The sequence below is a fragment of the Mauremys mutica genome, chromosome 22, assembly GCF_020497125.1.
Source record: "Mauremys mutica isolate MM-2020 ecotype Southern chromosome 22, ASM2049712v1, whole genome shotgun sequence".
NCBI lineage: Eukaryota > Metazoa > Chordata > Testudines > Geoemydidae > Mauremys > Mauremys mutica.
The window spans coordinates 22,718,831-22,746,446 of NC_059093.1; the positions used below are offsets into that span (position 1 = coordinate 22,718,831).

Genomic DNA, 27,616 nt, shown 5'->3' on the forward strand with positions numbered 1-27,616 from the left:
CTTTATCCTCACACACAACTATTTCAAATTTAATGACAAGATATAGCTCCAGATCAGTGGCACCGCTATGGGCACCCGCATGGCCCCACAATATGCCAACATTTTTAAGGCTGACCTGGAACAACGCTTCCTCAGCTCTTGTCCACTCATGCCCCTCTCTACCTACGCTACATTGATGACATCTTCATCATCTCGACCCATGGAAAGGAGACTCTGGAAGAATTCCACCACGATTTCAACAGCTTCCACCCCCACCATCAACCTCAGCCTGGACCATTCTACACAGGAAGTCCACATCCTAGACACCACGGTGCAAATAAGTGATGGTCACATTAGGACCACCCTATACCGAAAACCTACCAACCACTATGCCTACCTTCATGCCTCCAGCTTCCAGCCCGGGCACACCACACGATCCGTTGTCTACAGCCAAGCACTGAGGTACAACCATATCTGCTCCAACACCTCAGACAGAGACCAACACCTACAAGATCTTCACCAACTATTCTCAAAACTATGATACCCGCACGAGGAAATAAGGAAACAGATCAACAGAGCCAGAGGTGTACCCAACCAACAGATCTCCACTGGCCATCACATACAGTCCCCAGCTAAAACCCCTCCAACGCATCATCAGGGATCTACAACCCATCCTGGACAATGATCCCTCACTTTTACAGGCCTTGGGTGGCAGGCCAGTCCTCGTCCATAGACAACCTGCCAACCTGAAGCATATTCTCATCAGTAATTGCACACCGCACCATAGTAACTCTAACTCAGGAACCAATCCATCCAAAAAACCTCGATGCCAACTCTGCCCACATATGTACACCAGCGACACCATCACAGGACCTAACCAGATCAGCCACACCATCACCGGTTCATTCACCTGCACGTCCACCAATGTAATATACGCCATCATATGCCAGCAATGCCCTTCTGCTATGTACATCGGCCAGACCGGACAGTCTCTACGGAAAAGGATAAATGGACACAAATCAGATATTAGGAATGGCAATATACAAAAACTGTAGGAGAACACTTCAACCTCCCTGGGCACACAATAGCAGATCTTAAGGTGGCCATCCTGCAGCAAAAAAACTTCAGGACCAGACTTCAAAGAGAAACTGCTGAGCTTCAGTTCATCTGCAAATTTGACACCATCAGCTCAGGATTAAACAAAGACTGTGAATGGCTAGCCAACTACAAAAGCAGTTACTCCTCCCTTGGTTTTCACACCTCAACTGCTAGAAGAGGGCCTCATCCTCCCTGATGGAACTAACCTCATTATCTCTAGCCTGCTTCTTGCTTGCATATATATACCTGCCCCTGGACATTTCCACTACTTGCATCCGACGAAGTGGGTATTCACCCACGAAAGCTCATGCTCCAATATGTCTGTTAGACTATAAGGTGCCACAGGACTCTTTGCTGCTTTTACAGATCCAGACTAACACGGCTACCCCTCTGATTATTGAGGTGAGAACATGTTGGGATAAAGTGAGAAAGGCCAAAAGCCGTGTAGAGTTGGACCTTGCAAAGGGAATTAAAACCAATAGTAAAAGATTCTATAGCCATCTAAATAAGAAGAAAACAAAGAAAGAAGAAGTGGGACTGCTAAACACTGAGGATGGAGTGGAGGTTAATAACAACCTAGGCATGGCCCAATATGTAAACAAATACTTTGCCTCGGTCTTTAATGAGGCTAATGAGGAGCGTAGGGATAATGGAAGGATGACAAATGGGAATGAGGATATGGAGGTAGATATTACCACATCCGCGGTAGAAGCCAAACTCGAACAGCTTAATGGGACAAAATCGGAGGGCCCAGATAATCTTCATCCAGGAATATTAAAGGAACCGGCACATGAAATTGCAAGCCCATTAGCAAGAATTTTTAATGAATCAGTAAACTCAGGGGTTGTACCGTATGACTGGAGAATTGCTAACATAGTTCCTATTTTTAAGAAAGGAAAAAAAAGTGACTATAGGCCTGTCAGTTTGACATCTGTTGTATGTAAGGTCTTGGGGAAAAAATTGAAGGAGAAAGTAGTTAAGGACATTGAGGTCAATGGTAATTGGGACAAAATACAACATGGTTTTACAAAAGGTAGATCGTGCCAAACCAACCTGATCTCCTTCTTTGAGAAGGTAACAGATTTTTTAGACAAAGGAAACGCAGTGGATCTAATTTACCTCGATTTCAGGAAGTCATTTGATACAGTTCCACATGGGGAATTATTAGTTAAATTGGAAAAGATGGGGATCAATATGAAAACTGAAAAGTGGATAAGGAACTGGTTAAAGGGGAGACTACCACGGGTCGTACTGAAAGGTGAACTGTCAGGCTGGAGGGAGGTTACTAGTGGAGTTCCTCAGGGATCAGTTTTGGGACCAATCTTATTTAACCTTTTTATTATTGACCTTAGCACAAAAAGCAGGAATGTGCTAATAATGTTTGCGGATGACACGAAGCTGGGAGGTATTGCTAACACAGAGAAGGACCGGGATATCCTACAGGAAGATCTGGGTGACCTTGTAAACTGGAGTAATAGTAATAGGATGAAATTTAATAGTGAAAAGTGCAAGGTCCTGCATTTAGGGATTAATAACAAGAATTCTGGTTATAAATTGGGGACACATCAGTTGGAAGTAACAGAGGAGGAGAAGGACCTCGGAGTATTGGTTGATCACAGGATGACTATGAGCCGCCAATGTGATATGGCCATTAAAAAAGTTAAAGCAGTTTTATGATGCATCAGGCGAAGTATTTCCAGCAAAGATAAGGAGGTGTTAGTACCGTCATATAAGGCACTGGTGAGACCTCATCTGGAATATTGTGTGCAGTTCTGGTCTCCCATGTTTATGAAGGATGAATTCAAACTGGAACAGGTTCAGAGACTGGCTACTAGGATGATCCGAGGAATGGAAAACCTGTCTTATGAAAGGAGACTCAAAGAGCTTGGCTTGTTTAGCCTAACCAAAAGAAGGCTGAGGGGAGATATGATGGCTCATTATAAATATATCCGAGGACAAAATCTTGCGAGGCCACGCCTCTTCTGGATGAGGCCACACCCCTCACATGACTTCGGCAGCACCGGTAAGTCGTGTAAGTTACTTTCACCCCTGCTGGGTGCCCAAGGTGGAGCAGGGCTGGGGGAAGGCAAGAGGAGCTGGGGAGCTCTGGCCTGGAAACCCCCCCAGGCTTCAGGGTAAGGCCAACTGGGTACTGGGGTTGCACAGGGGCAGCCCACGGGTAGGCAGAGGCAGCAGGTCTGAACCCCTTTGCCTGTGATGAGTGGCTGACACTGCAGTCTGCCCCAGGAAACAGGGGCTAAGTGATGACTGGGCAGTAGCCATGACTGAGGCGAAGTGGGGATAGTGGGTGGGGGTTCCCCTGGGAGGAAGCACCCCAGATAACAGGGCACCGGATCCTGGGAGGGACACGGGGGCCAGAGTGAGGTAAGATGGATCACCGGCCTGCAGAGGGTGCTCCGGAGCTGGGACGAGCTAATTCCCTCTGATGACCAGCAGGAGGCGCCGCAGGGGTGAGTCCACACCCTTACCCCACCCCACCCCGGGGTACATGGCTGGGAGACTGGTGTTGCAGGGGGCAGGGAGTCCTGCAGCCCTCTCAGGGGAGAAGGGGGTGATTCCCTGGCTTGACTGCTGATGGTGGTGGCGGGGTGGGGGGCACTGGTGGATTGTGGTCTCATCCCTGCGGGGCTGGAGATGGAGCATGGCCTGCTGGGAGATGATGTCTCCTCTGTATGTGGGAGGGTGACACTGGCCAAATTGTGGGACCCCCTGTTCCCCCCGGGAACAAGGGAGGGGCCTCTCAGCCTTGCCTGCTCTTCTCTCTTTCACCAGGACCTGCCCAAGCAACTGGCCCAGCCCAGGCCCACCTTCCTCAACACCAGCAGCTTCCCATTCTGGTGAGTGGAGCGGCCGGGGAGTGGGATCCTCTCAAGCCCCCCACGGGGAGCAGGGGCCAGGGCACTAGAGGGGGGCAAGGGCTGTGATGGGGGGAGGTGGGGTTGGAGAGATGTCAGGGGGTGAAGCTGGGACTCAGGGAGGGAATGGGGCAAGCTGCAGGGAGACAGTGTAGCGAGGGGGATGTCACAGGGCGGGAGCTGGGGGGCTGGGAAGCTGCGGGGGAGGGGACACAGCCGAGGGGAGGTACTGGGGACACCGCAGGGGGGCTGCTCAAGAGGCAGTAGGCATGGGGGGGGCAGGCCGGGAGCTCGTACAGGGGTTGGGGTGTCAGGCCGTCGCGGTTCTCCTTGTGAATGGCACCAGGCTGCAGGGCACCCCACGGCCGGCAGCCCCCCTGCCTCCCAGCCTGGATTCCCAGCATGTAGCCGGCAGGGCGGGGGATGTGACTGCCTCGGGGGCATTTACCCCACTCCCATCCCCGCTGGTGGGGAGTGGGAGGGGCTTGGGGCTCCGCAGCAGAGAGCCCATTCGGGGAGGTTCCCCCAGGGAAGGCTGGAAATCAGGGTCCCCGTCCCCAGGAAGGATGGACTGAGGCTGGTGCGAGGGGCCCCCTACAGAACCACTGCCAGCGGCTCCGCGGCCCCAGGCCTCCGGGGCACAACGTGGTTCTAAGAGAGGCGGGGGGGGGGTAAAGGGAGGCGCCCCCTAGACAAGCTGGGGGGCTGGGAGGGGGGGTGACAGCAGGGGCACCTGGCCCTCAAGGCTGAGACTCGCCAGCTCATCACAGCAGTGGCTGCGCAAAGTGCCCCCGGAGCCGGTGTGGCTGCCCCCCCTCCCCCGCTGTATCCCTGGGGGCGGGTCTGGTCCCTGCAGCCCCTCCCCCATTGCACCCTGGGGGGGGGTTTGGTCCCCGCTGAGCCCTGGGGCGGGGCTGGTCCCCGCAGCACCCGCGGGGGGGTCTGGACACTGCAGGCAGCCCCCACCCTCGCACTCAAGCACGGGGAGGTGGGGGGAATTTTTCTTGCGCTCCGATTGGTCAGGGCTCCTCTTCCTATTGGCTGTGTCGGGAGGGGCGGAGCTTCCCGGGGGGGGGCGTCACGTGGCCGCGAGCTGACAGTGCGGCGCCTTTTGAGCTGCACGTGTCGCGGCCCGGAGCACGAGCGGGTAAAGGCGGCGGGGGGGCCCCGAGCTCCCCAAATCTCCCCAGGCCCCCTCCCCCAATACCTCTCCCCCTCCGTGCCCCCTCCCCAAATGCCTCCCGCGCCCTACCACCGCCCCCAAACACCCCCCGAGCTCCCCCAAATACCCCTGCTGCCCTCGTCCACCCCCGTCCCCCAAATACCCCCCCAGCGCCCAATGCCTCCCACCCCTCTACACCCCGTGCCCAAATACCTTCCACTCCCCTTGTCTAGCTCCCCTGCCCCCAAATACCTTCCACCCCCCTCATCTACCCCCACCGTCAATACCTCCCATCCTCCCCCTCTTCTACCCCCGGCCCCCCAAATACCTCCCAGACCAGAACATAATATGGAAAAAAGCAGGATTTCTTACTTTAAAAAACCACCACAACAAAAAAACAAAGGCCCAGGCATTCACAGTGCAAAGTCAAGGGAGATCACCACCAATTAACTTTTAAAATGGACTCTGTAGCCTTGCCTATATTTTTCACAAAAGAGAAGCAGGACAGAATTTCACTGAATTGAGCCCTTGCAGACTGAATTGCATATGAATACCTCTTCATGCTGCATATTTAAACCACCCTCTTGGCTTGTGTTGGTGTTTTGCTTTGTTTTTGTTTTTTATTTAATAGAATCATGTTTTACTTTTAATTGTGTTAGCAGATAAAATGAAATCCACAAATCAGTGTGTAAGTTTAGGGTTATAAAGAATTATGCAATGTTTGTATAAACTGCAGTTTTAACATTGTGGTTATAATATTTTATTTTCTGTGTTTAATTACATTTTCTTCATATTGTTTTTGCTATATACTATTAAATTACAAAACCCCTCTGTGTTAAAAGAACATTCATGTTATGGAGTCAAATACTTAGAAGTTAGCAAATGCCAGAATTTTAAGGTTGCCCAAGCATCGAATAAAAACATTTCAGCTCCCTTTACTTCCCAGTACATGAGAAACTAATATTGTCCCAGGGATAAAACAAAATACTACAGAATTAAAAAAAGCCCTGAACCTATAGATTGTGGCAAATTTCTTTGGACCTGAGTCTTTGGTACATATATCGTACGTGCAGTTTTTTTTTCCATTAGGCCTGCTTTCCATCCACAAACTCTACCACTGAAGCTGATGGGAGCTGCAGGCATTCAGCGCCTTTGAACATCAGGTCACTTTTTGTAAGTACTGAGTATCTGTGAGTCTCACTGACCTCAAAGGGGTTTGTGGGTGAAAATCAGACCATTGTTGTTTACATGCCTAAACGTGGTGTGAAGTGCCTGACTTTTAGGCAAACAGGTTAAATATACACAGATATGTTGGCCTGGATGACTACAACATTAGAGAAGGGAGCTCGGACATAAATCCTGTCCACTGCAGAGATTCTATGGGAAGTTTCCCAAGGGAGTTTTCATCCTTCAGAGAGATCTTAGTGTAAAATTGCTTGACTTCATGAAGAAGGTATTGCAATTGATCCATCACGCAAAGGAAAGTAGTACCTTAGAGGCCTTTCTGAACTTGTTATTGCTGTTTCAGTTTCGCTACATGGTCAGTGGATATCCGGTCTCTGAAGCAAAGCTGTCGTTATGTTCAGTACAGTGCCTGTGCTTTTAAGTAAATCAAAGGCCTTCATGGAGGTTTCTCATTGATATTACAAGAAATCATGAGTGAAATCATGCTCTTCTTGGCTGACATTGACATGTCAGGGTGTGTACATTAATTAGGGGTTTGTGGTTATATAAAAATGGAGCTAAGATAGTCAAAGGAAATAATTCTTTTAACTATAATTAATGATCAAATTAATTCAAATAGTTTTGAGAATAAGCCAATGTATTACATTTGAAAGGCACATTATACAATTGACTACACCAATGAAGCTGCTAAAAGTTTTATTGTGCTAAATATATAGTGAGATTTGATATTACATTAGAAATGTGACCAAACACTGCTTGTGAGGTGCCAAATAAACCGTTGGTGCTATCTGAATAATAATTAGGGCTCCGTGTCTGTCACAGAGGTTGCAGAAGTCACAGATTCTGTTACTTTCCGTGACCTCTGTGACTTCTGCAGGGGCCAGTGTGGCTGATCCCAGGGCCGCCAAGCAGCTGGGTCTGGGGCCAGCCACTCAGCTGGCCCCCAAGACAGCCACACGGGCTGCTGCTGGAGTGGCCCTGGGGACAGCCATAGCAGCCGCTTCTCTGGCAGCCCCCAATAGTGATCCCGGGGTGGCCGGAGCAGCCGTGGTCCACTGACCCAGGCAGCAGTCCCTGGGCAGCCAGCCAGAGCAGCCTCAGCCTCTGGCAGCTGGTGCTGCTGGCCCCAGGCGCCTCCCCCCGGCCCCTCCCCACAGCGGCCCCCTCATGCCCCCCAGCATCATCCCCCCAAGATTTAATAACAGCTATTTTTAGTATAAATCATGGATCGATCAAGGGGGGGTGAATTTTTGTTTGTTGCCTGTGACCTGTCCGTGACGTCTACTAAAAATACCTGTGACTAAATCAGAGCCTTAATAATAATCCCAGAGAGGAGCTGATTTTGATTAGAAAACTGACAGTCTCAGTCTCAGATGCCAATTCTATCAGGGCACTTCCCTTTTCAGTTTAAGATGAATAATTTTTGTAGGGTCATTACAGAGAATAATATCACAAAAAAAATCATTTTTTTCTTTTAAGAATCCTGATAAAAATCCCAATTTGCAGCTCAAACAATCAATAATAAAATGATAGTTCAGGGGGAGAGATTTTTTAGAGAGAGGGGCCAAATCCTGGGACTTCTCACCTCACAAAAGTGAGCAGGATTTAGCTGGCAACTCATTTTTTCTGTGCGTGACCAGGGTCCATTCCTCATCTGGACTGCAGCATTTGGCCCTCAGTTGTACACTCGTGGATAGTGGTTCTGGGACCAAATGCATCTCTGGTGTAATTCCACTGCAGTCGGTGAAGTTACACTAGATTAAATTGATACATGAAGCCTAATTTTTACCTCAGAAACATCAGTTCAACTCTGTCTCAAGTCAGTGGGGGATATTTATGGCTTTCTAAGGATATGGTAAAACAAATGGTGTCACTGAGAGATGAAAATAACGTCTGTGAAACATATAAATCCCTGGAATGCATTTTGATTATAGAGGGTAGGAAAGAAGGTCCTCTCTCCCCCCACCTCCCATCCGCACATACAGACACTGTTGCTTAAGTGAAGAGTCCACAGCTGAGCATTTGCAACATAAACCAGAGAGACTATCACAGGTATTCCTAGAAACCTGATGAGTCACACAGGTACAGCTGGGGAGCTATTCTGTAGTGTACATCTAGCTCCCGTTAACCTTTGTAGTGAGTATCTGATTATGTAAATGGTGTTGACCCGTACATGGGGTTGTGAAGGAATTTCCCCCCTGGTTAGATTGGCAGACCCCCTTGGAGCTTTTCACCTTCCTCTGCAGCATGGGGCATGGGTCCCTTGCTGGTTTGAACTAGTAAATGGTAGCTGTTCTTCGGGTGCCTGCTCATGTCCATTGCACATTGTGTGTGTGCTCTCCACATGCACCGGTGCAGAACGTTTTTCCACTAGCAGTATCCACAGGGGAGCTGCTCCGGCCCCCTCTGGAGTGGCGCCCGCATGGCACGGTATAGGGGGTGCTGCCGGCTCCCCCCACCCTCAGTTCCTTCTTGCAGCCAGTGGCGGTGCATGGGATGTTTGCTGCTCTTACTAGCGTTGCTTATGCTTTGTTCGTAGGAACTAGAGTTCTTGTAAAGGGAGTGTTTTATAAGGACAAGGTCCAGCTGCGGCCCCACCCAGCCTTCCTACCAAAGGTGGTATCTTCCTTCCACATGAGCCAGGACGTATTACTGCCTGTGCTCTGTCCCAGACCACACAAGACTGGACGTCCAGGGGGGCTTGGCTTGGCAGAGCTGTATTACAGTCTGTGTATCTGTGCACTCCTACCCGCCTCCACAGGAACTGCTGGGTCACCTAATGTGGAATGGACATGAACAAGCGCTGGACGAAGAAAAGACGGTTACCTGTTCCGTAACTGTGTTCTTCGAGATGTTGCTCATGTCCATTCCACGACCCACCCTCCTTCCCCTCTGTCAGTGTTTCCGGCAAGAAGGAACTGAGGGTGGGGGCAGCTTCCAAGTTTACACAGATCCCTGTGTGGGCAGTCAGGCCATGCTCCTGTCTCAGGGATCCACTCCGGCTTGGGATCCTTGCTGCCCTGCTGCTGTCCTCCCCATGAGGTGATCAACTGAGGTCTGTGTGGTGACAGAACTGGTTTGTAACAGGCCTGTCTTTCACATTCTCCTCTCAGGCTTGCTGGCAGACTTGTCTGAGGATCTGACAGAGGCGAAGCACAGGGACTACCCAGAAGAACACAGGCAGATCAGAATCACGCCTCTCCTGCAGCAATGGGCTGGCTGGAAGCATCAAACTGGCAGCTTCACGTTTCCTTGATCGTGCTACTCTCCATGCACACGAAGGGTAAGGAGAAAAAAGTGTTCCGCAATGTAATTCTGACAGGGTGGTGAGCTGAAAGATAACGGCTAACTGTTCAATTTTATTATGAAAGGAAAAGTTTAGCATGGAAAATCGCAGCTTAAGAATTTCCAAACCACAGTGCAGTCTGGGAAAGTACAGCATTTTAGCTGTCAGTATGGCGCTCCTGGAGCGCACCCCGAAGGATCCTCTTGCGCACCCCACTTTGGAGACCACTGTGTTAAACAGTTCAACTTCCTGTGACTCACCTACAGTCCTTCAGTATTGGACGTGTGGTTTGTTTTGGGGGATTTTTTTTTTTAGTGCTTTAGGGAATCTTACACTGGCTCCCTAATAGGACATGATACAGTTAAACCAAATAGCCAGAAGAAACAGCAGTAGTACTTTTGTAGAGTCAATTTGCTCACAATGATTTAATGTGTTTTATGAAGGTAGTAATCAGTAGGAGAAAATTAATTTCATGAGTCTGCTCTGTGCACTGAGCCCAAATAACATTGTGGATCCCAACACCCTGAACTATGGTGAAGTTCAGCTCAAGGTCCCACCTTCCCTGTTGACAACTAGCTTGGAATATGGTTCTTAACTGAGTGATTTGGACCCATCTCCAGTTTATATTGGGGAAGCTGTTTATGAAGCATAGACGCCATCTTACTTCTTAAAACTCTGTGTAGTAATTGAGTAAATCTTGCAAAGTTAAGGTGAAGCTTCAAAATCCAATTCTGTATCTTGGTTACAAGTACTGCGTTAAAACTGCCCAATATGGAACCCGAGTGAGGTTGTGTCTGACATTTTATTTGTCCTCAATTCTTTTTAAAGTTTGGGGATAGCAATGCAAACTGCGCTTCCTGTCAAACGGAGTAAGTCAGTGCCACTTGCTCTTGAATTCACCCATCTTTTCAGCCAGAGATATGTTTTGTACCTCAGCACCCACTAACTACTTACAGATTCTTTTCCTTGCTTGGTGTTTCCACACAGTCAGTTCAGAGGATGGTTATAGTAGGAGGTAAGAGAATGAGACTTTATTGCATGTCAAAAAGCAGCATCCCTGTTCAGCATGTGTGTGGTAGCCCAACAGGAGCTGCAGGCAGTTCAATTCATTCCCTATTTTGGCAGCTAACCAGTACACTAATTTATACTGTTAGTTATTTAGTTACATAAAACACTGACTTGCTGATTGGCCTGGTGACTTGGCAGGGTGGCATTTGCCTCAGAGGAGTTAAAATTCTTGCGAATGGTTGAGCAGCTCATTCGGCAACATATGGAAATGTCAGCGCATCACTGAAGTCCATGAGACTTTTGGGCATTGGGTGTCACTTCCCATCAAATAACTCAGCACACTGTGTTGGTGTTTTCTGGCGAGATGAACTGATGCACCCACCCAACCCTTGCTGGGTACAGCTTAAGTCAGGATAAGTTATGTGAGATAAGTGCCAGTGTGGACAGTGCATCTCCTGCCAACATAGCTACCGCCACATGTGTGGCCTGGAGTAATTAAGTCGAAGGGAGAGCTCTCTCCCGTCAGCTGAGAATGTCTACTCTAGCAGCGCTACAGCGGCACAGCTGCATTGGTGCAGCTGCGTCCCCATAAGCTCTGTAGTGCAACTGTAGCCTCTGTCACCAAGGGAAGAGGCAGTGAGTGCTGGCGAACAGGGACTTGTGGAAAGATTCAGGATGGATTAATCAGAGAGCCAAATATCAGAAATGTGCCGTACGTTTGTAATGTCAAGTGTATGTGTATAATCACTTGCCTGCACAGAGGACACAATTTGTGTCAACTACGGTAGCGTGTATTTAAATTCTGCATGCCTGAACTTCACAGCTGGCTTGGGATTCATTTGAAAATATGTCCTTAGGAGAGGGGAGATGACACAACTCATGTCATGCAACTGAAAAAGAAATGTCTCAAATATAAATCTAGTTCAAAAAGGCCTTGTTACTCTGCGGTGCAGTCCAAACTGATACTGAATTTTACTTCTAGCCATGAACAGCTAAAACACAATTAGTTGGAAGGGCAGTGGCACTTGTGTATAATGTCAGCGCAGTGTTTTGTAAGTTTGGCTCATACATGTCATAATTATATTTTAATATGCAGATATAGTCTCTGCTTTTTGGGAAAAAATCCAGTTGATATTTTGATTTTTGTAGTTAGTATTTTCTCCTGAATACGAGTGAGATGGTCCTGGATCACTTTTTAATTGGAATAGGGAAGAGGAGCTGTGATGATTTATCAGTTGTATGGGAGCAATAGCTCAGTTTTTTGAGCATTGGCCTGCTAAACCCAGGGGACCATTTAGGGAACTAGGGTAAAAATCTTTCTGGGGATGGGTCCTGCTTTGAGTAGGGGGTGGGACTAGATGACCTCCCGAGGTCCCTTCCAACCCTAATCTTCTATGATTCTATACTACTAATATTTTTATTTTGATTTCCTGCCCCATGAGCCAGATGTCTGAAAATATTTGACTGGAACATTTTAAAAGTTCAGTCCTTATCCACAAATAACAATGTGATATAGTCCGAAAACCTGCTTTGTGAAGGCTTGTTGAATGAGGACTTAGTTTAAAAATCTGTGTTCCAGTGAGCCACAAAGAGAACATCTATTAATGTTAATTTGTTGCATATAGGCTGGATTTAAAAATATGATAAATACATATGTAACCCTTTTTAGAGATATAGAAGCAGATCATAATGCAAATATAATTTATTTTAAAAAGAAAATAATATTAATCATAGCTACGGGAAAGTAGAGAATACATCAGATGCAGTGAATTCCATGTGTAAATTGGTTTTAATTTCTGATTTTGCTAAGATTAAAAAAAAAAGCAGCTATGTGACTCTGGGGAAGGCAAGTTTATTGTGCATCAAATGCAAATGCTTCACAATGAGTTTTTGGTTTGGCTTTCAGGAGCATGGGCGCCAACTTGTATGGGTTCCTGGGGCTAAAGCCCTAGGAATATTCACATTCAGGGGCTCTGCTCCACCAATATTTGGAGCTAGGTTTCTCCCCTGCTTGGAGCACCCTTCCCACCCCCGCTTCTCCCCCGCCGCCACCGCCGCCACCAGGACTGGAGCTTCCCCCGCCCTCCCCGCCCCGGAGCTTCCCTCCCTGAACGTAAAGAGCGCGCAGCGCGCGTCTCTCTCCCTTGCTGCTGCAGCTGCTGCCACCGCCTAAGGGCTACAGCATAAGAGCAGTGCAAGCTGCTGGTGCTGTAGCACCTCAGGAGGGGGAGGGGAGGGGGCCGTGCCGTGCTTGGCAGCCCTCCCCTCCCCTGCCCCTACCTGGAGGACACGCGAAGGGGACTTCCGGCCAGGAGACGGGCATCACTCACCTTAGCAGCTGCTGGGGCTTCCATGAGTGTTTGACCCTATGATTCCCCCCCTGCCCCAGCCCCAGCCCCCACTCCTGCCCAACGCTGGGGAAGGGGCAACCCCGTCCCCTCGCACCGTCCCCCAGTGAAGCTATGGTGAGGGGCAGCAGGCTGCAGCAGGGGTCAGGGAGGCAGGAAGCCATATGTGAAGGCAGTGCCCCTCCCCTCCAGCATCCACCCACCACAGGGGAGATGGGAGAGGGGGTTCATAGACCTACCTGAGCAGCTGGGGCTTGGGTATATTTTGTGACAACTTGCCCTTCCTGTCCCGTCCCCCCCCAGCCACCACCCTGCAGCCCCTCCACTCCTGCCCCATGCTGGGCAAGGGGCAGCCCCATCCCCCATCCACAGTGAAGTTATGGTGAGGGGCAGCAACATGGAAGGCCACCTGTGATGGCAACCCCCCACCCCACCCCGTAGTACCCATCATAGGGGAGGGGAGTGAGCTTTCTGGACCTGAGAGGGGCCCTAGGAGCATGTGCAGTGACTGTGGTGCAGAGTGAGTGTGCCGTGGGGGGTAGGGGGGAGAGGAGGGGTCCCTCCCCTGGAGCTTGCTGCTGCCAGTGGTGGTGATGGGGAGTCCTCTCTGGCCCTAGCCCTGGGGCAGCCTGTCTGCACCCCAAGTTCCTCATCCTCAGCCCTGCCCCACCCCAAAGCCTGCACCCCCAGCACCGAGCACGCTCCTGCACTGTGAACCTCTCATCCCCAGCCCCACCCCAGAACCCTCACCTGAGGGGAAAAACGTGCAACTTAAATTTGGTGGTCAGTTTGGAGTATCATTGTATTTAGCACAATATTTGATTATTTTACACCCTTCAAAGTATGTAACTGGTCGTATACAGCTGTTACGAAGTGGGAATGTGCTTATTGTTTTCTCTGAATACTATCTGTGTGCCTCAGTTTCCTCAATGCATTTCTTAAGGCTCTAGATGGTGGGTTAAGGGGGTGTGATTGTTGTAAAGCCCTAGAGGGCCAGTGTGATGCTGTCTGCACAGAGAATGGCCGACACCCTGTCTCCAGGCAACTGATGGCCCGGGCCCCTCCTCTGCAAAGGTGCCAGCTGAAGGTGTTGGAGACAAAGAGATCAGGTGACCTCCTGGCCCGGGAAAGGAACTGAGCAGAGAGGAGTCGGGGCTGGAGGGGGTTTGGGAGTCTGGAGTTGGCTGGGGACCAGGTGTGAAGTGCAGACAAGGGGGGTCTGGCTCACTGCCCCCAGAATGGACCCGGCCGAGGGGTCCGGTTCACTGTACCTACAAGCTCTGTTTTAGACCCTGTTCCTGTCAACGAATAAACCTCTGTGTTACTGGCTGGCTGAGAGTCACGTCTGACTGCGCAGTGGGGGGGGCAGGACCCTGTGGCTTCCCCAGGACCCCGCCCGGGCGGACTCGCTGTGGGAAGCGCACGGAGGGGCAGAGGATGCTGAATGCTCCAAGGTCAGACCCAGGAGGTGAAGCCGTGGGAGCTTCTTGCCCTGAAAAAAGTCTGCTCCAAGGGAGAGGAGGCTCCCCAAAGTCCTGACTGGCTTGGTGGGGAGCAGTTTCCAGAGCAGCGCCCAGGGACTCCGTGACACCCGGTACCCACCACAGGGGAGGCGAGTGGGCTTTCTGGACCTGAGAGAGTCCCTAGGAGCATGTGCAGTGACTGTGGTGCAGAGTGAGTGTGCTGCGGGGGAGGGGTCCCTCCCCTGGAGCTTGCGGCTGCCAGTAACCGGGGGGGGGGGGAAAGTCCTCTCTGGCCATAGCCCTGGGGCAGCCTGTCTGCATCCCAAGTTCTTTATCCCCAGCCCTTCCCCACCCCAGTCCCTGCGCCCCCAGCACCCCAGCCCTGAGCACCCTCCTGCACTGTGAACCCCTCATCCCCAGCCCCACCCCAGAGCCCTCACCTGAGGGGAAAAACGTGCAACTTAAATTTGGTGGTCAGTTTGGAGTATCATTTTGTTTAGCATGATACTTGACTATTTTACACCCCTTTAAAGTGTATAACTAGTTGTATACAGCTGTCACAAAGTGGGAATGTTCTTAATGTTTTCTCTGACTACTGTGTGGGTGCCTCAGTTTCCTCTCTGCATTTCTCAAGGATCTAGATGGTGGGATAAGGGGGTGTGATTGTTGTAGAGCCCTAGAGGGACAGTGTGAGCTGTCTGCACAGAGAATGGCTGAAACCCTGTCTCCTGGCAACTGATGGCCTGGGCCGCTCTCCTGAAAGGTGCCAACTGAAGGTGTTGGAGAACAGAGAGATCGGGTGGCCTCCTAATGCCTGGAAAAGAGACAAAGGCCAGAGGAGGGAGTGTCAGTGCCTGTGTGGACTTCTGGGAAGTGCATGGTGTGGAAGGGGATGCTGTGATGCTTTGGAACAACTCTATACAAAGCCAGTCAGGACTCTGGAGGAGCCTCTTCTCTCGGAGCGTACTGTCTCCAGGGAAAGAAGCTTACACCTTCCTGGGTCTGACCTCGCAGCATTCAGCCCTTCCACATCATGCACTTTCCACAGCGAGTCTGCCCAGGCGGGTCCTGGGGCAACCAGAGGTCCCTGCACCCCAACTCCGCAGTCAGATGTGACTCTCAGCCAGACAGTAAAACAGAAGGTTTATTAGATGACGGGAAAACAGTTTAAACAGAGCTTGTTGGTACAGAAAACAGAACCCCTCTGTCAGGTCCATCTTGGGGGGTGGGGAGCCCAGAACCAAGTTCTGGGTCTCTCCCCATTTCCCCAGCCAGCTCCAAACTGACACACCCTCCTCTGGCCTCTGTGTCTCTTCCGGACAAGGAGGCCACCTGATCTCTTTGTCCCCAACACCTTCAGCTGGCATCTTGCAGGGGAAACTGAGGCACCCACACAGTATTCAAAGAAAATATTAAGAACATTCCCACTTCATCACAACAGGTGCAACAAAATATAATACTGTACATTGAAGTAGGCAAGTGCTGCTTCTGACTTTCCACTTTTAATTGACCCTTGTAATCTTGTGGCGCTGACGCGTTGTAGCTTCATTTTATATCGGCTTACAGGGCGGGAGAGGGGGGGCACCACCATTTTGGGCCCCACCAAAAATTATACAAACCTGCCGCCTATGTTCAGGAGTGCTGAGTACTCGAAGCTTGGAGCCTCTGGTAATTGGCTGAGCCTTAATCAGTGGGCGGGGCATTCACTCAGGCCAGGGCTTTATAAAGCCGCGCACAAGCAACCAGGGAGCTTTGCGAACAGTGGCTGCTAACAGGGAGTTTCGCAAGGGAGTTGGGAGGGGAGAGGGAAGGGAGCGGGAGTCCCTTGCCGGCCGTAACCCCTTCCCCATGGGCCCCCCCTAAAACCTGTAAACCGAACCACATTCCAAAACTCCTTTCTGTAAACCACCCTTCCACTAACTAGGAGACAATGCAGGCAGAAGCCCAGCAGCAGAGTGGGGGCTATCCAGTTTATTGCGCTGAGTGTTGCATGTATGATTACCTGCCCTGTGGGCGGGTGGCGTATGTGTGCAGTCGGTGGAAGGAGCTCCTGGCCCTCAGAGACCATGTACGGACTTTGGAGGCCAGGGTGGCGGAACTGGAGGAGCTAAGAGAGGCAGAGAGGTATGTTGATGAGACTTTCTGGGACACTGTAGAATTGTCCCACCTCCGCTCAGACAGCTCCTGTGCTGTTGAGGAGGAAGAACGGCCCAGGGAAGTAGAGCAGTCAATGGGAGCAGAGGGAAACCTTCCCGTAGTTGGGACCCTCCTTCCAGATGGTGCTGGGGTTGCCTCTCGCACTGAGGTTGCCTCTCCGGGGGAGGGAACTCCAGTTTCTAGGAAAAGGCAGCTGTTAGTAATGGGAGATTCGATTATTAGAAATGTAGATAGCTGGGTCTGTGATGACCGGGAGAACCGTATGGTGACTTGCCTGCCTGGTGCGAAGGTTGCGGATCTCTCGAGGCATCTAGATAGATTTATGTGTAGTGCTGGGGAGGAGCCGGTGGTCGTGGTACATGTAGGTACCAATGACATAGGGAAGGGTAGGAGAGATGTCCTGGAAGCCAAATTTAGGCTGCTAGGGAAGAGACTGAAATGCAGGACCTCTATGGTGGCATTTTCAGAAATGCTCCCAGTTCCACGCGCAGGGCCAGGTAGGCAGGCAGAGCTTCAGAGTCTCAATGTGTGGATGAGATGATGGTGTAGAGAGGAGGGGTTCATGTTCATTAGGAACTGGGGAAACTTCTGGGATGGGAGGATCCTATACAGGAGAGATGGGCTCCACCTAAACCAAAGTGGAACCAGACTGCTGGCACTTAACATTAAAAAGGTTGTAGAGCAGATTTTAAACTAGGAGATGGGGGAAAGCCGACTGCTGCAGAGGAGCGTGTGGATGGGACACAGACTTCTCTTAGGGGAGAGTCTGATGATAGAGAATCTCCAGGTTATAGTCAGGAGCAGAGGACTGAAAAGTATAATGTAAGGGCTGGATCAGATGATAAACAGTCACATAAAAAAGAATCTGGCACATCAGAAAAAGGCAGGCTAATAAACAGGGACAAGTTTTTAAAGTGCTTGTACACAAATGCTAGAAGTCTAAATAATAAGATGGGTGAACTAGAGTGCCTTGTGATAAAGGAGGATATAGATATAATAGGCATCACAGAAACCTGGTGGACTGAGAGCAATCAATGGGACACAATCATTCCGGGGTACAAAATATATCGGAAGGACAGAACAGGTCGTGCAGGGGGAGGAGTGGCAATATATGTGAAAGAAAGTGTAGATTCAAATGAAGTAAAAATCTTAAGCGAATCCACATGTTCCATAGAGTCTCTATGGATAGAAATTTCATGCTCTAGTAAAAATATAACATTAGGGATCTGTTATCGAACACCTGACCAGGACAGTAATAGTGATGATGAAATGCTAAGGGAAATTAGAGAGGCTATCAAAATTAAGAACCCAATAATAGTGGGGGATTTCAATTATCCCCATATTGACTGGGAACATTTCACTTCAAGACGAAATGCAGAGATAAAACTTCTCGATACTTTAAATGACTGCTTCATGGAGCAGCTGGTACGGGAACCCACAAGGGGAGAGGCAACTCTAGATTTAATCCTGAATGGAGCGCAGGAGCTGGTCCAAGAGGTAACTATAGCAGGACTGCTTGGAAATAGTGACCATAATACAATAACATTCAACATCCCTGTGGTGGGAAGAACACCTCAACAGCCCAACACTGTGGCATTTAATTTCAAAAGGGGGAACTATACAAAAATGAGGGGGTTAGTTAGACAAAAGTTAAAAGGTACAGTGACTAAAGTGAAATCCCTGCAAGTTGCGTGGGCCCTTTTTAAAGACACCATAATTACAGGCCCAACTTCAATGTATACCCCAAATTAAGAAACACAGTAAAAGAACTAAAAAAGAGCCACCGTGGCTTAACAACCATGTAAAAGAAGCAGTGAGAGATAAAAAGACTTCCTTTAAAAAGTGGAAGTCAGATCCTAGTGAGGCAAATAGAAAGGAGCACAAACACTGCCAACTTAAGTGCAAGAGTGTAATAAGAAAAGCCAAAGAGGAGTTTGAAGAACGGCTAGCCAAAAACTCCAAAGGTAATAACAAAATGTTTTTTAAGTACATCAGAAGCAGGAAGCCTGCTAAACAACCAGTGGGGCCCCTTGACGATCAAAATTCAAAAGGAGCGCTTAAAGATGATAAAGTCATTGCGGAGAAACTAAATGGATTCTTTGCTTCAGTCTTCACGGCTGAGGATGTTAGGGAGATTTCCAAACCTGAGCTGGCTTTTGTAGGTGACAAATCTGAGGAAACTGTCACAGTTTGAAGTGTCACTAGAGGAGGTTTTGGAATTAATTGATAAACTCAACATTAATAAGTCACCGGGACCAGATGGGATTCAACCAAGAGTTCTGAAAGAACTCAAATGTGAAGTTGCAGAACTATTAACTAAGGTTTGTAACCTGTCCTTTAAATCGGCTTCGGTACCCAATGACTGGAAGTTAGCTAATGTAACGCCAATATTTAAAAAGGGCTCTAGGGGTGATCCCGGCAATTACAGACCGGTAAGTCTAACGTCGGTACCGGGCAAATTAGTTGAAACAATAGGAAAGAATAAAATTGTCACACACGTAGAAAAACATAAACTCTTGAGCAGTAGTCAACATGGTTTCTGTAAAGGGAAATTGTGTCTTACTAATCTATTAGAGTTCTTTGAAGGGGTCAACAAACATGTGGACAAGGGGGATCCGGTGGACATAGTGTACTTAGATTTCCAGAAAGCCTTTGACAAGGTCCCTCACCAAAGGCTCTTACGTAAATTAAGCTGTCATGGGATAAAAGGGAAGGTCCTTTCATGAATTGAGAACTGGTTAAAGGACAGGGAACAAAGGGTAGGAATTAATGGTAAATTCTCAGAATGGAGAGGGGTAACTAGTGGTGTTCCCCAAGGGTCAGTCCTAGGACCAATCCTATTCAATTTATTCATAAATGATCTGGAGAAAGGGGTAAACAGTGAGGTGGCAAAGTTTGCAGATGATACTAAACTGCTCAAGATAGTTAAGACCAAAGCAGATTGTGAAGAACTTCAAAAAGATCTCACAAAACTAAGTGATTGAGCAACAAAATGGCAAATGAAATTTAATGTGGATAAATGTAAAGTAATGCACATTGGAAAAAATAACCCCAACTATACATACAACATGATGGGGGCTAATTTAGCTATGACGAGTCAGGAAAAAGATCTTGGCGTCATCATGGATAGTTCTCTGAAGATGTCCACGCAGTGTGCAGAGGTGGTCAAAAAAGCAAACATTATGTTAGGAATCATTAAAAAGAGGATAGAGAATAAGACTGAGAATATATTATTGCCCTTATATAAATCCATGGTACACCCACATCTCGAATACTGTGTACAGATGTGGTCTCCTCACCTCAAAAAAGATATTCTAGCACTAGAAAAGGTTCAGAAAAGGGCAACTAAAATGATTAGGGGTTTAGAGAGGGTCCCATACCAGGAAAGATTAAAGAGGCTAGGAGTCTTCAGCTTGGAAAAGAGAAGACTAAGGGGGGACATGCTAGAGGTATATAAAATCATGAGTGATGTGGAGAAAGTGGATAAGGAAAAGTTATTTACTTATTCCCATAATACAAGAACTAGGGATCACCAAATGAAATTAATAGGCAGCAGGTTTAAAACAAACAAAAGGAAGTTCTTCTTCACGCAGCGCACAGTCAACTTATGGAACTCCTTACCTGAGGAGATTGTGAAGGCTAGGACTATAACAATGTTTAAAAGGGGACTGGATAAATTCATGGTGGCTAAGTTCATAAATGGCTATTAGCCAGGATGGGTAAGAATGGTGTCCCTAGCCTCTGTTTGTCAGAGGATGGAGATGGATGGCAGGAGAGAGATCACTTGATCATTGCCTGTTAGGTTCACTCCCTCTGAGGCACCTGGCATTGGCCACTGTCGGTAGACAGATACTGGCCTAGATGGACCTTTGGTCTGACCCGGTACGGCCTTTCTTATGTTCTTATGTTCTTACTCAAAGCTCTCATGGGGTTCAGTGGGATGAGGGCTCAGGCCATTAATGTATATTCCATTTGCCTTTTAATGTACATTCTGTGGGCTTTTGTTTCTATTTCACATGCATTACATTGCTGGTTGTAGTCAAATGTTTTTCATGATAGGGATAGTTTGATATTTTCTGCCATGGTCCATGGAGGTGAAATTGGAATGGGAGGGCTGTAGATCAGTGGTTCTCAGGCATTTCACCATCAGGTCACACTTTTATCAAAGCTTATGAGCTCAGAACCTTTTTTCATAGTTTGCTGAAGACTGTGTTCATTTATATCACTCATTAATGAATGAGGAGAACACTAAAGCTTGTACAGCCTTCGTAGCTGTTATCTGGACAGGTTTCATTGAGATGGAAAAGCTAAGCTCTGTGTGCAGAGTTTATCCAGGTGTAGAGAGTGACCCAGTCTGAAACCAAAAGCCCCTTGTGAGGCCCATGGGCCTAATAGGGGGGAATGCCCTATGGTTCCTGTCCCTCTAGCCTTTTACCCCTTCAGCCTCTGCCATCCTAATCACCTTCTTGCCATTAACAAGCTGAGGCAGCTGCTTTCATAGAAACATAGAACATCAGGGTTGGAAGGGACTTCAGGAGGTCATCTAGTCCAACCCCCTGCTCAAAGGGGGACCAATCCCCAAATGGCCCCCTCAAGGATTGAGCTCACAACCCTGGGTTTAGCAGGGCAATGCTCAAACCACTGAGCTACCCCTTTCTATCACCCCTTTGCTGCTTCTTGCTCCCTTTTTTTCTCCCCAGTAACTCCACACCAGTGGAGGGAGCAGAGAAGGAAAGCTAGTCTCCCTGTCCTGTCCTCAGTTGCATCACAGCTACCCAAGTGGTAAGGAATAGTCACTGCAGAGGAAACTATGCTCATTGCCTGCAGACCTGCTAGGCATGAGAAAAAGTGTTTGGTTGGATTTAGAGAAACAGACCGGGAATCAAAAAGATGAAAATGCAAATGGTTTTTAAAGATTGTAAATAAAAAAGTAAGACAAGAGTGTTTGTGTGTGGGTGGGGGGGTTATCCAGATGCTGTCTAAGCTCCACAGGTCCCATATGAGGAGAGATTAAAGAGGCTCGGACTTTTCAGCTTGGAAAAGAGGAGACTAAGGGGGGATATGACAGAGGTATATAAAATCATGAGTGATGTGGAGAAAGTGGATAAGGAAAAAGTTATTTACTTATTCCCATAATACAAGAACTATGAGGTCACCAAATGAAATTAATGGGCAGCAGGTTTAAAACAAATACAAGGAAGTTTTTCACACAGCGCACAGTCAACTTATAGAACTCCTTACCTGAGGAGGTAGTGAAGGCTAGGACTATAACAGTGTTCAAAAGAGAACTGGATAAATTCATGGTGGTTAAGTCCATAAATGGCTATTAGCCAGGACGGGTAAGGAATGGTGTCCCTAGCCTCTGTTTGTCAGAGGGTGGGAATGGACGGCAGGAGAGAGATCACTTGATCATTACCTGTTAGGTTCACTCCCTCTGGGGCACCTGGCATTGGCCACTGTCGGTAGACAGATACTGGGCTAGATGGACCTTTGGTCTGACCCGGTACGGCCTCTCTTATGTTCTTATGTTTTCCACTGCCCAGGAGACCCAGCCAGGGAGTGATGTGCTGGAGATATGTTGGGAAAAGGAACTGTCTGAATTGCCAAAGCAGGAAGCCAACAATCTACAGCAAAATCATTAACCACAAACACACTCTAACCATGCTCCAGCCAGAAGGGAAATGGGCAGGAATTCTTGCTGTTCAGCCATGGCCACACATACACTTATGTTATGTTGTTATGAGAGTTGGCTCTAGATGACACTTGAAAGAGATTACAGGCGGGGGAGGAGGGAGAAAATTAAAAGTAAGAAACTGCGAATGATGGTTTTAATGCTGAGCTAATTTTTTTGTCCTTGAGACTGAAATGTTAAGTCTATGTTAGTTTTTAGTGCTGAGTGAGTAGTACTGAAAAAGAGAATTCTTTGACCCCCTGCCCCCCCCTGAAAAAAAAAGACAGAGCCCTAAATCACCTCATGCTTGCTGGTTTGAGAAGGGATTAATAACCTCCGTAAGGCTTGGAATTGTTCAGCCTAAAGTGCATTCCTACTCTGTAGTTACTATGTAAAACCTGGCACTTCCTTACTTAATAGACTACAGTATGTATATTTAAAGTAACAGTTCCTTGCTTTTGGGGACCAAAAAAAGGTGGTTTTAACAGTTTTTTTTTAAATTGAAGAGGCAGCATAAATTTGGGAGAAGGAGCTGGATTCTATTCCATCCACTCACCATCAATAAACTATTACTGAAATGATGGGACCAAACCTTGCCCTTTGTTACAACTGTGCAATTCCACTGAAGGTAGTGGGCTGCACAGGTACAACTGAGGGTTAAGTATGAAGACACGTTTGCAAAGGTGTAACCAAGTACAGAATTTGTTTTACAGAATCTGGTACTGGTAATGATGCACCGAAAGTGGGGGGAGGGGGACCGTTTGGTTCTCAGCGGGGGTGACCAGATGTCCTGGTTTTATAGGGACAGTGCTGATTTTGGGGTCTTTTTCTTATATAGGCTCCTATTACCCCCCACCCCCTGTCCCGATTTTTCACATTTGCTGTCTGGTCACCCTATTCTCAGCTCCCACTTGAGCTTGTGTGGTTGGCCGTTAGAAAATTTATACAATTAGAAAATTTGATACAGAAACATTGAGGCACAATAAACGTAAAACCCCACAATTACATTTTTAGAGTCACCTTTCAGCTTAAAACTGCACTTTAATCTCCAGCACAAAACAAAGAACTGTCTAAAAGTTTTGAGAGTAAGAAAAAAAATTGAGACTAGTTCAGAGTCTTCAACATCCCCCTCCCACCTGGAAACTTACATTTCTTCTTTCTTTTGTAGCCAATGGTGAGAGTACGGTACCTGCTCCTACCCAGAAGCCACTGCAGTATCGCTGTAATCGCCACTGTAGAGCGGACTCAATCAACAGCACCTGCAGGTTGATGGGACAACTAGTATTTCAGCTATTTTGGGGGGGAAGGTTATGCACAATAATCAACCTTTTAAAACTTGGGTGCCTCCAGTTAGGGATCTAAATCGCTTTAGGCACCTTTAGTACAATCAGTATCAAATGAAATGGGTGGTGGGTGCTCTATAAATCAGACCATTTTTATTTAGGTGCCTACATATAGGTTTTTAGGGGCTTAACTTGATACATTCAAGTTTAAACATTTAGGCCAATACTTGTCTTAATAATTTGCATATGAAACAGAGTTGAACTACAGACAGGTTATCAAAAAGAACAAGCCATAGCTTATGGATGGATGGCGTAAATTGTTCTTCCCCTGTGCATAAGGACCAGCATTAAAGAAATTGTGCTTCTCCTGAAGTAGTGTAATGCTTTGCCTCTTTGGAGGGTTAGTGGTGGTTAACGGGTAAATAATGGCACAATCTAGCCTAAGATGTATATGTGGTTAGCCTGTCTTGTAGCAACATGAGGGGAAAATGCTGCTCTCAGATTGGTGTGGTGAATCTCAACTCTATTGTTCTCTTTTCCCCGTATATGAGGAACTCTGAGTTCTGCTTCTGTAAGGAATATGGAATACTGAAGATTTTGCTATTTAATGTTAAGTTCCTACGGCTTTTAGGCTTTCATCGGAGTCCAGTGGAGTACTGGGTATGCAAGAACTCTAGAACTGGGACACAGATATATTACTGTGACCGGACATTCCAGTTGGGTGTGCAGTTCAATCTGAGGAGATTACAGGGAGTCTGATATTTTAATACTACTGGACTACTTTTCAAGGCAAAGTGTTATAAAAGAACAGGATGAGAGGAATCTCCAAGGTTGTTCAAGATGTTGATAGAGATTATGGAGGGCTTTAAAAAAAAACGGTTGCTTCTCAGTTCAACGCTATTCTGCACAGCCTGCAATTTCAAGACTTGTCAGATTTAAAAGTGCCAAAGCTTTGATAAAAGCCTTGGATAGTATTTTTCTGTCCCACTTTCCACTCCTCTTCCAAGTCCTAGCGTTCTGTCTAGGAGCAGCAGTTAACCGCTATTGCATGTTTTTTTGTTTTTAAGGTTTAAAACTCCACACGTGGCTACCAGTTTGCAGGTTCTCTGCTGTGGGAATCAGTCACTTCCTGGTCATGTCTAAGGAGAGCCACTGTTTTTACACACACCGCTTTCACAGCAGAGGACTTGTAAAGCAGTAACTAAAAAGTTGGAGCCAATTAGAAAATAAGAAAACACAAAGGTGTCCACTTCGGAAACATTCAGTTAGCTGGTGGAAGCATCCCCAGGAGCTAGAAGCAGAACCTGCCACCAAGCGAAGACCTCATTAGCAGCATAATGTGAAGTTTCTGCACTACAGTGGCAGCAGATGTGCCACGGTCGCATCTCAGAGTAGGCACTACCTAGGTCCTCCTGTAACTATAGGTAACCAACTTCCCTGAGAGGCAGCGGCTAGATCAACAGGAGATTTCTTCCATCGACCTAGTGCTGTCTACGCGGGGACTTGGGTCGGCTTAACAACACTGCTCAGGGGTGTGAATTTATTACACCCCTGAGCAACATAGTTAAACTGGCATAATTTTCTAGTGTAGACCAGCCTATGGCGATAGCTACATTTAAAGTGCTACAGTTGCAGTGCTGCAGTCTAGACTCTCACTACAGCAATAGGAAGTGGGGTTCTCCTGGCCCTGTAGTTAATCTACCTCATCTCCGAGAGGTGATTGCTAAGTCGATGGAAGAATCATTCCTTCTGTTGACTTAGCACTGTCTCCACCAGGGATAAGGTCATCAGAGCTACGTCTCTCAGGATGTGATATTTTCACACCTCAGAGAGACACAGGTGTGCCGATGGACGTTTTCAGTGTAGCCAGGAGCACAAGTCCCACAAACATTAGGATTTATTCAGAGTCCTTCCATGTCACACTTTTAAAACATCCCTTTAGTTTTACATCATAACCTGTAGCTGTTTTCAGCGATGTGTACCTAAAGCTAACCACTTACAAACAGTTTAAAAAAAAAGTGAAATGCCAGAATACGATGTCATGTCAGCCCGAATGAGAGGGGAAATTAATGTTAAATTTATGTTCTGTTAACATGAGTCTCCTGTTGTTAAACACCTGTCACAAAATCATCCTTATTGGAGTCACACCTCTCTGGAGCTTTATTTCCAGTTTTAATTAAGGTGTCAGATGTTTAGTTTAAACCGGAGTTTACCTCACAAAACCTTATTCTCCCTCCAGCCCAGCACCACCCTTCTACCCCTAAAACGCTTTCATTTTCCCCCACCAGTTGCCCTTTCCTATGTCACCTGAACACAGAACTCCTTGTTCATTTCACACTGAGCAGTGGCAGAAAAGAAGAAATTGCTAAGCCAGTACCTGGAAAATGGAAGTTTGTACCATATTTCTTCTACTATATTTCTTTGTAAAGATCCCCTATGATTTATCAGCAATAAAGTAAAGATCTAATTCAAAGGGGCCTCTTTCCAAATATAATATATACGGACTCTTTTCAAGGATGACGATTTAATATTTGTACACCTCCCATCATTGTAGAATCTATGTCTGAGCTCCAGGTGACCCCGATTATCCTTATATTTGCAGAGTCCAGTTACTTTTTAATATTTTTTTCTTTCTAAAGCCTTCTGAACATAATTCAGAATTAAGGCAGAGAGATACAAAGGGACCTCTGTATTGAGAAGGCTGCCCAGCCGCTGAAGGTGGGAAGGAGTGAGTGAGCAATATTAGAGAGACGAGATGGGTGAGGTAAAATCTCCTACTGGACCAACTGCCGTTGGTGAAAGAGACAGGCTTTCAGGCTACGCAGAGCTCTTCTTCAGCTCTGGATGGAAGGATATCCAGGTGAAGGAGATAGCACTGAGAGAGATTGCGAGGTCACCGGTCAGCTGACTGTATTGTAACCAGTTCTCAAGAGATTTGGCTGAGCCTACCCTGCTAAACTGGAACTCCTTTTACTTTGGGATCCTCACACCATAGAACCTTTAATTTTCACCCTTCACTGTAGTCTGAATTGCTGTTTGCATATTGCAGTGCTTTAAAACAAGCAGGAACTTTCATTCTGCTTCTCTATAAATGATGTTTCTCCTTGTAGAGGGGTGGACCCCTGCTCCTGCCCTGAAGGGTTAAAAACAGCCGTGGGAGGGGGCTATGGCTAGAGAAAGCAGATTTTAGGCTGGGCTGATTGGGGGAAGTGGCTGCAGCTGGAGCCACTCCCCAAACAGACTCAGCTGGCCCTATAAAGGCAGAGAAGCCAGGGGCAGAAGAAACAGTCTTCCTCTGCCTGGTTGTAGGGAGCTAGAGACCAAGTACCTGAGTGGAGCAGGGCTAGGGAAAGGCAGAAGGTCCAAACCCTCCTTGCCAGTGATGAGTAGGCTGATACTGCTTGTCGACCACAAAGAAAACCCAAGAGCAATGAGGGGCTACGTCAAGTCTCATCTCCCTGTAATTTGGAAGTCGAACATAAAGGCCTGGATGACATGCAGTATTTTCCACAAGTGGTTTGTAGACCATGCCATCCCTGAATTTAAGGCTTATTGTCAGAAGGAAAATTTGGCCTTTAAGATTCTCCTTCTGCTGGATAACGCAAGTGTCCATGAACTGGACTATGAAGCCCTCTGCCCAAAGGTCAATGTCCTATTTTTGCCACACAACACTGTATTGTTGCTGCAGCCTATGGACCAGGGTGTACTGGCCACTTTCAAGGCTTATTACCTACGGAGGACATTCTCCATGCTGATTAAAGAGACAGCAGGTGAAGGAAAGCCCAGTGTAAAGGAGTTTTGGAAGTCCTACAACATCTTGAACAACGTGGAAAACATTGATCTGTCATGGGAAGAGGTCACTTCGCAATGTATGAACGGCGTTTTGCACTGTTCAGTGCCAGATGGTGTCCACAGCTTCATGGGATTTGATGCCATTTCTGCTCTTGAGCAAGGAATTGTCAAGTTGGCGAAGAATATTGACTTTGAGGAAGTGGAGGAAGATGATGTACGGGAGTTGTTGGAGTCTCATGCTGAGCAACTGACAAATGAGGAACTGTTTGAGCTGGACCAACAACGGATATCTGAAGAAAGCAAGGACG

The 27,616-nt window shown here is 47.6% G+C and overlaps 1 protein-coding gene across 2 annotated transcripts in view; it reads left to right on the top strand.

Moving 5' to 3' along the window:
* Positions 1 to 3,875: 3,875 nt before the first annotated feature.
* Positions 3,876 to 27,616, top strand: part of LOC123354952 (bone morphogenetic protein receptor type-1B-like) — a 51,792-nt gene continuing 28,051 nt past the window's right edge. Inside the window, exons 1-4 of one of the 2 annotated variants that reach the window (XM_044997368.1) lie at positions 3,876 to 3,935; positions 6,205 to 6,288; positions 9,414 to 9,583; positions 23,402 to 23,498. In XM_044997368.1, coding sequence (XP_044853303.1) covers positions 9,511 to 9,583; positions 23,402 to 23,498 — 170 coding nt within the window. In that variant the 5' untranslated portion in view covers positions 3,876 to 3,935; positions 6,205 to 6,288; positions 9,414 to 9,510. Of the gene's footprint in view, positions 3,936 to 5,047; positions 5,101 to 6,204; positions 6,289 to 9,413; positions 9,584 to 23,401; positions 23,499 to 27,616 lie in introns of those variants that run through there. The other variant, XM_044997369.1, reaches the window with a different exon arrangement.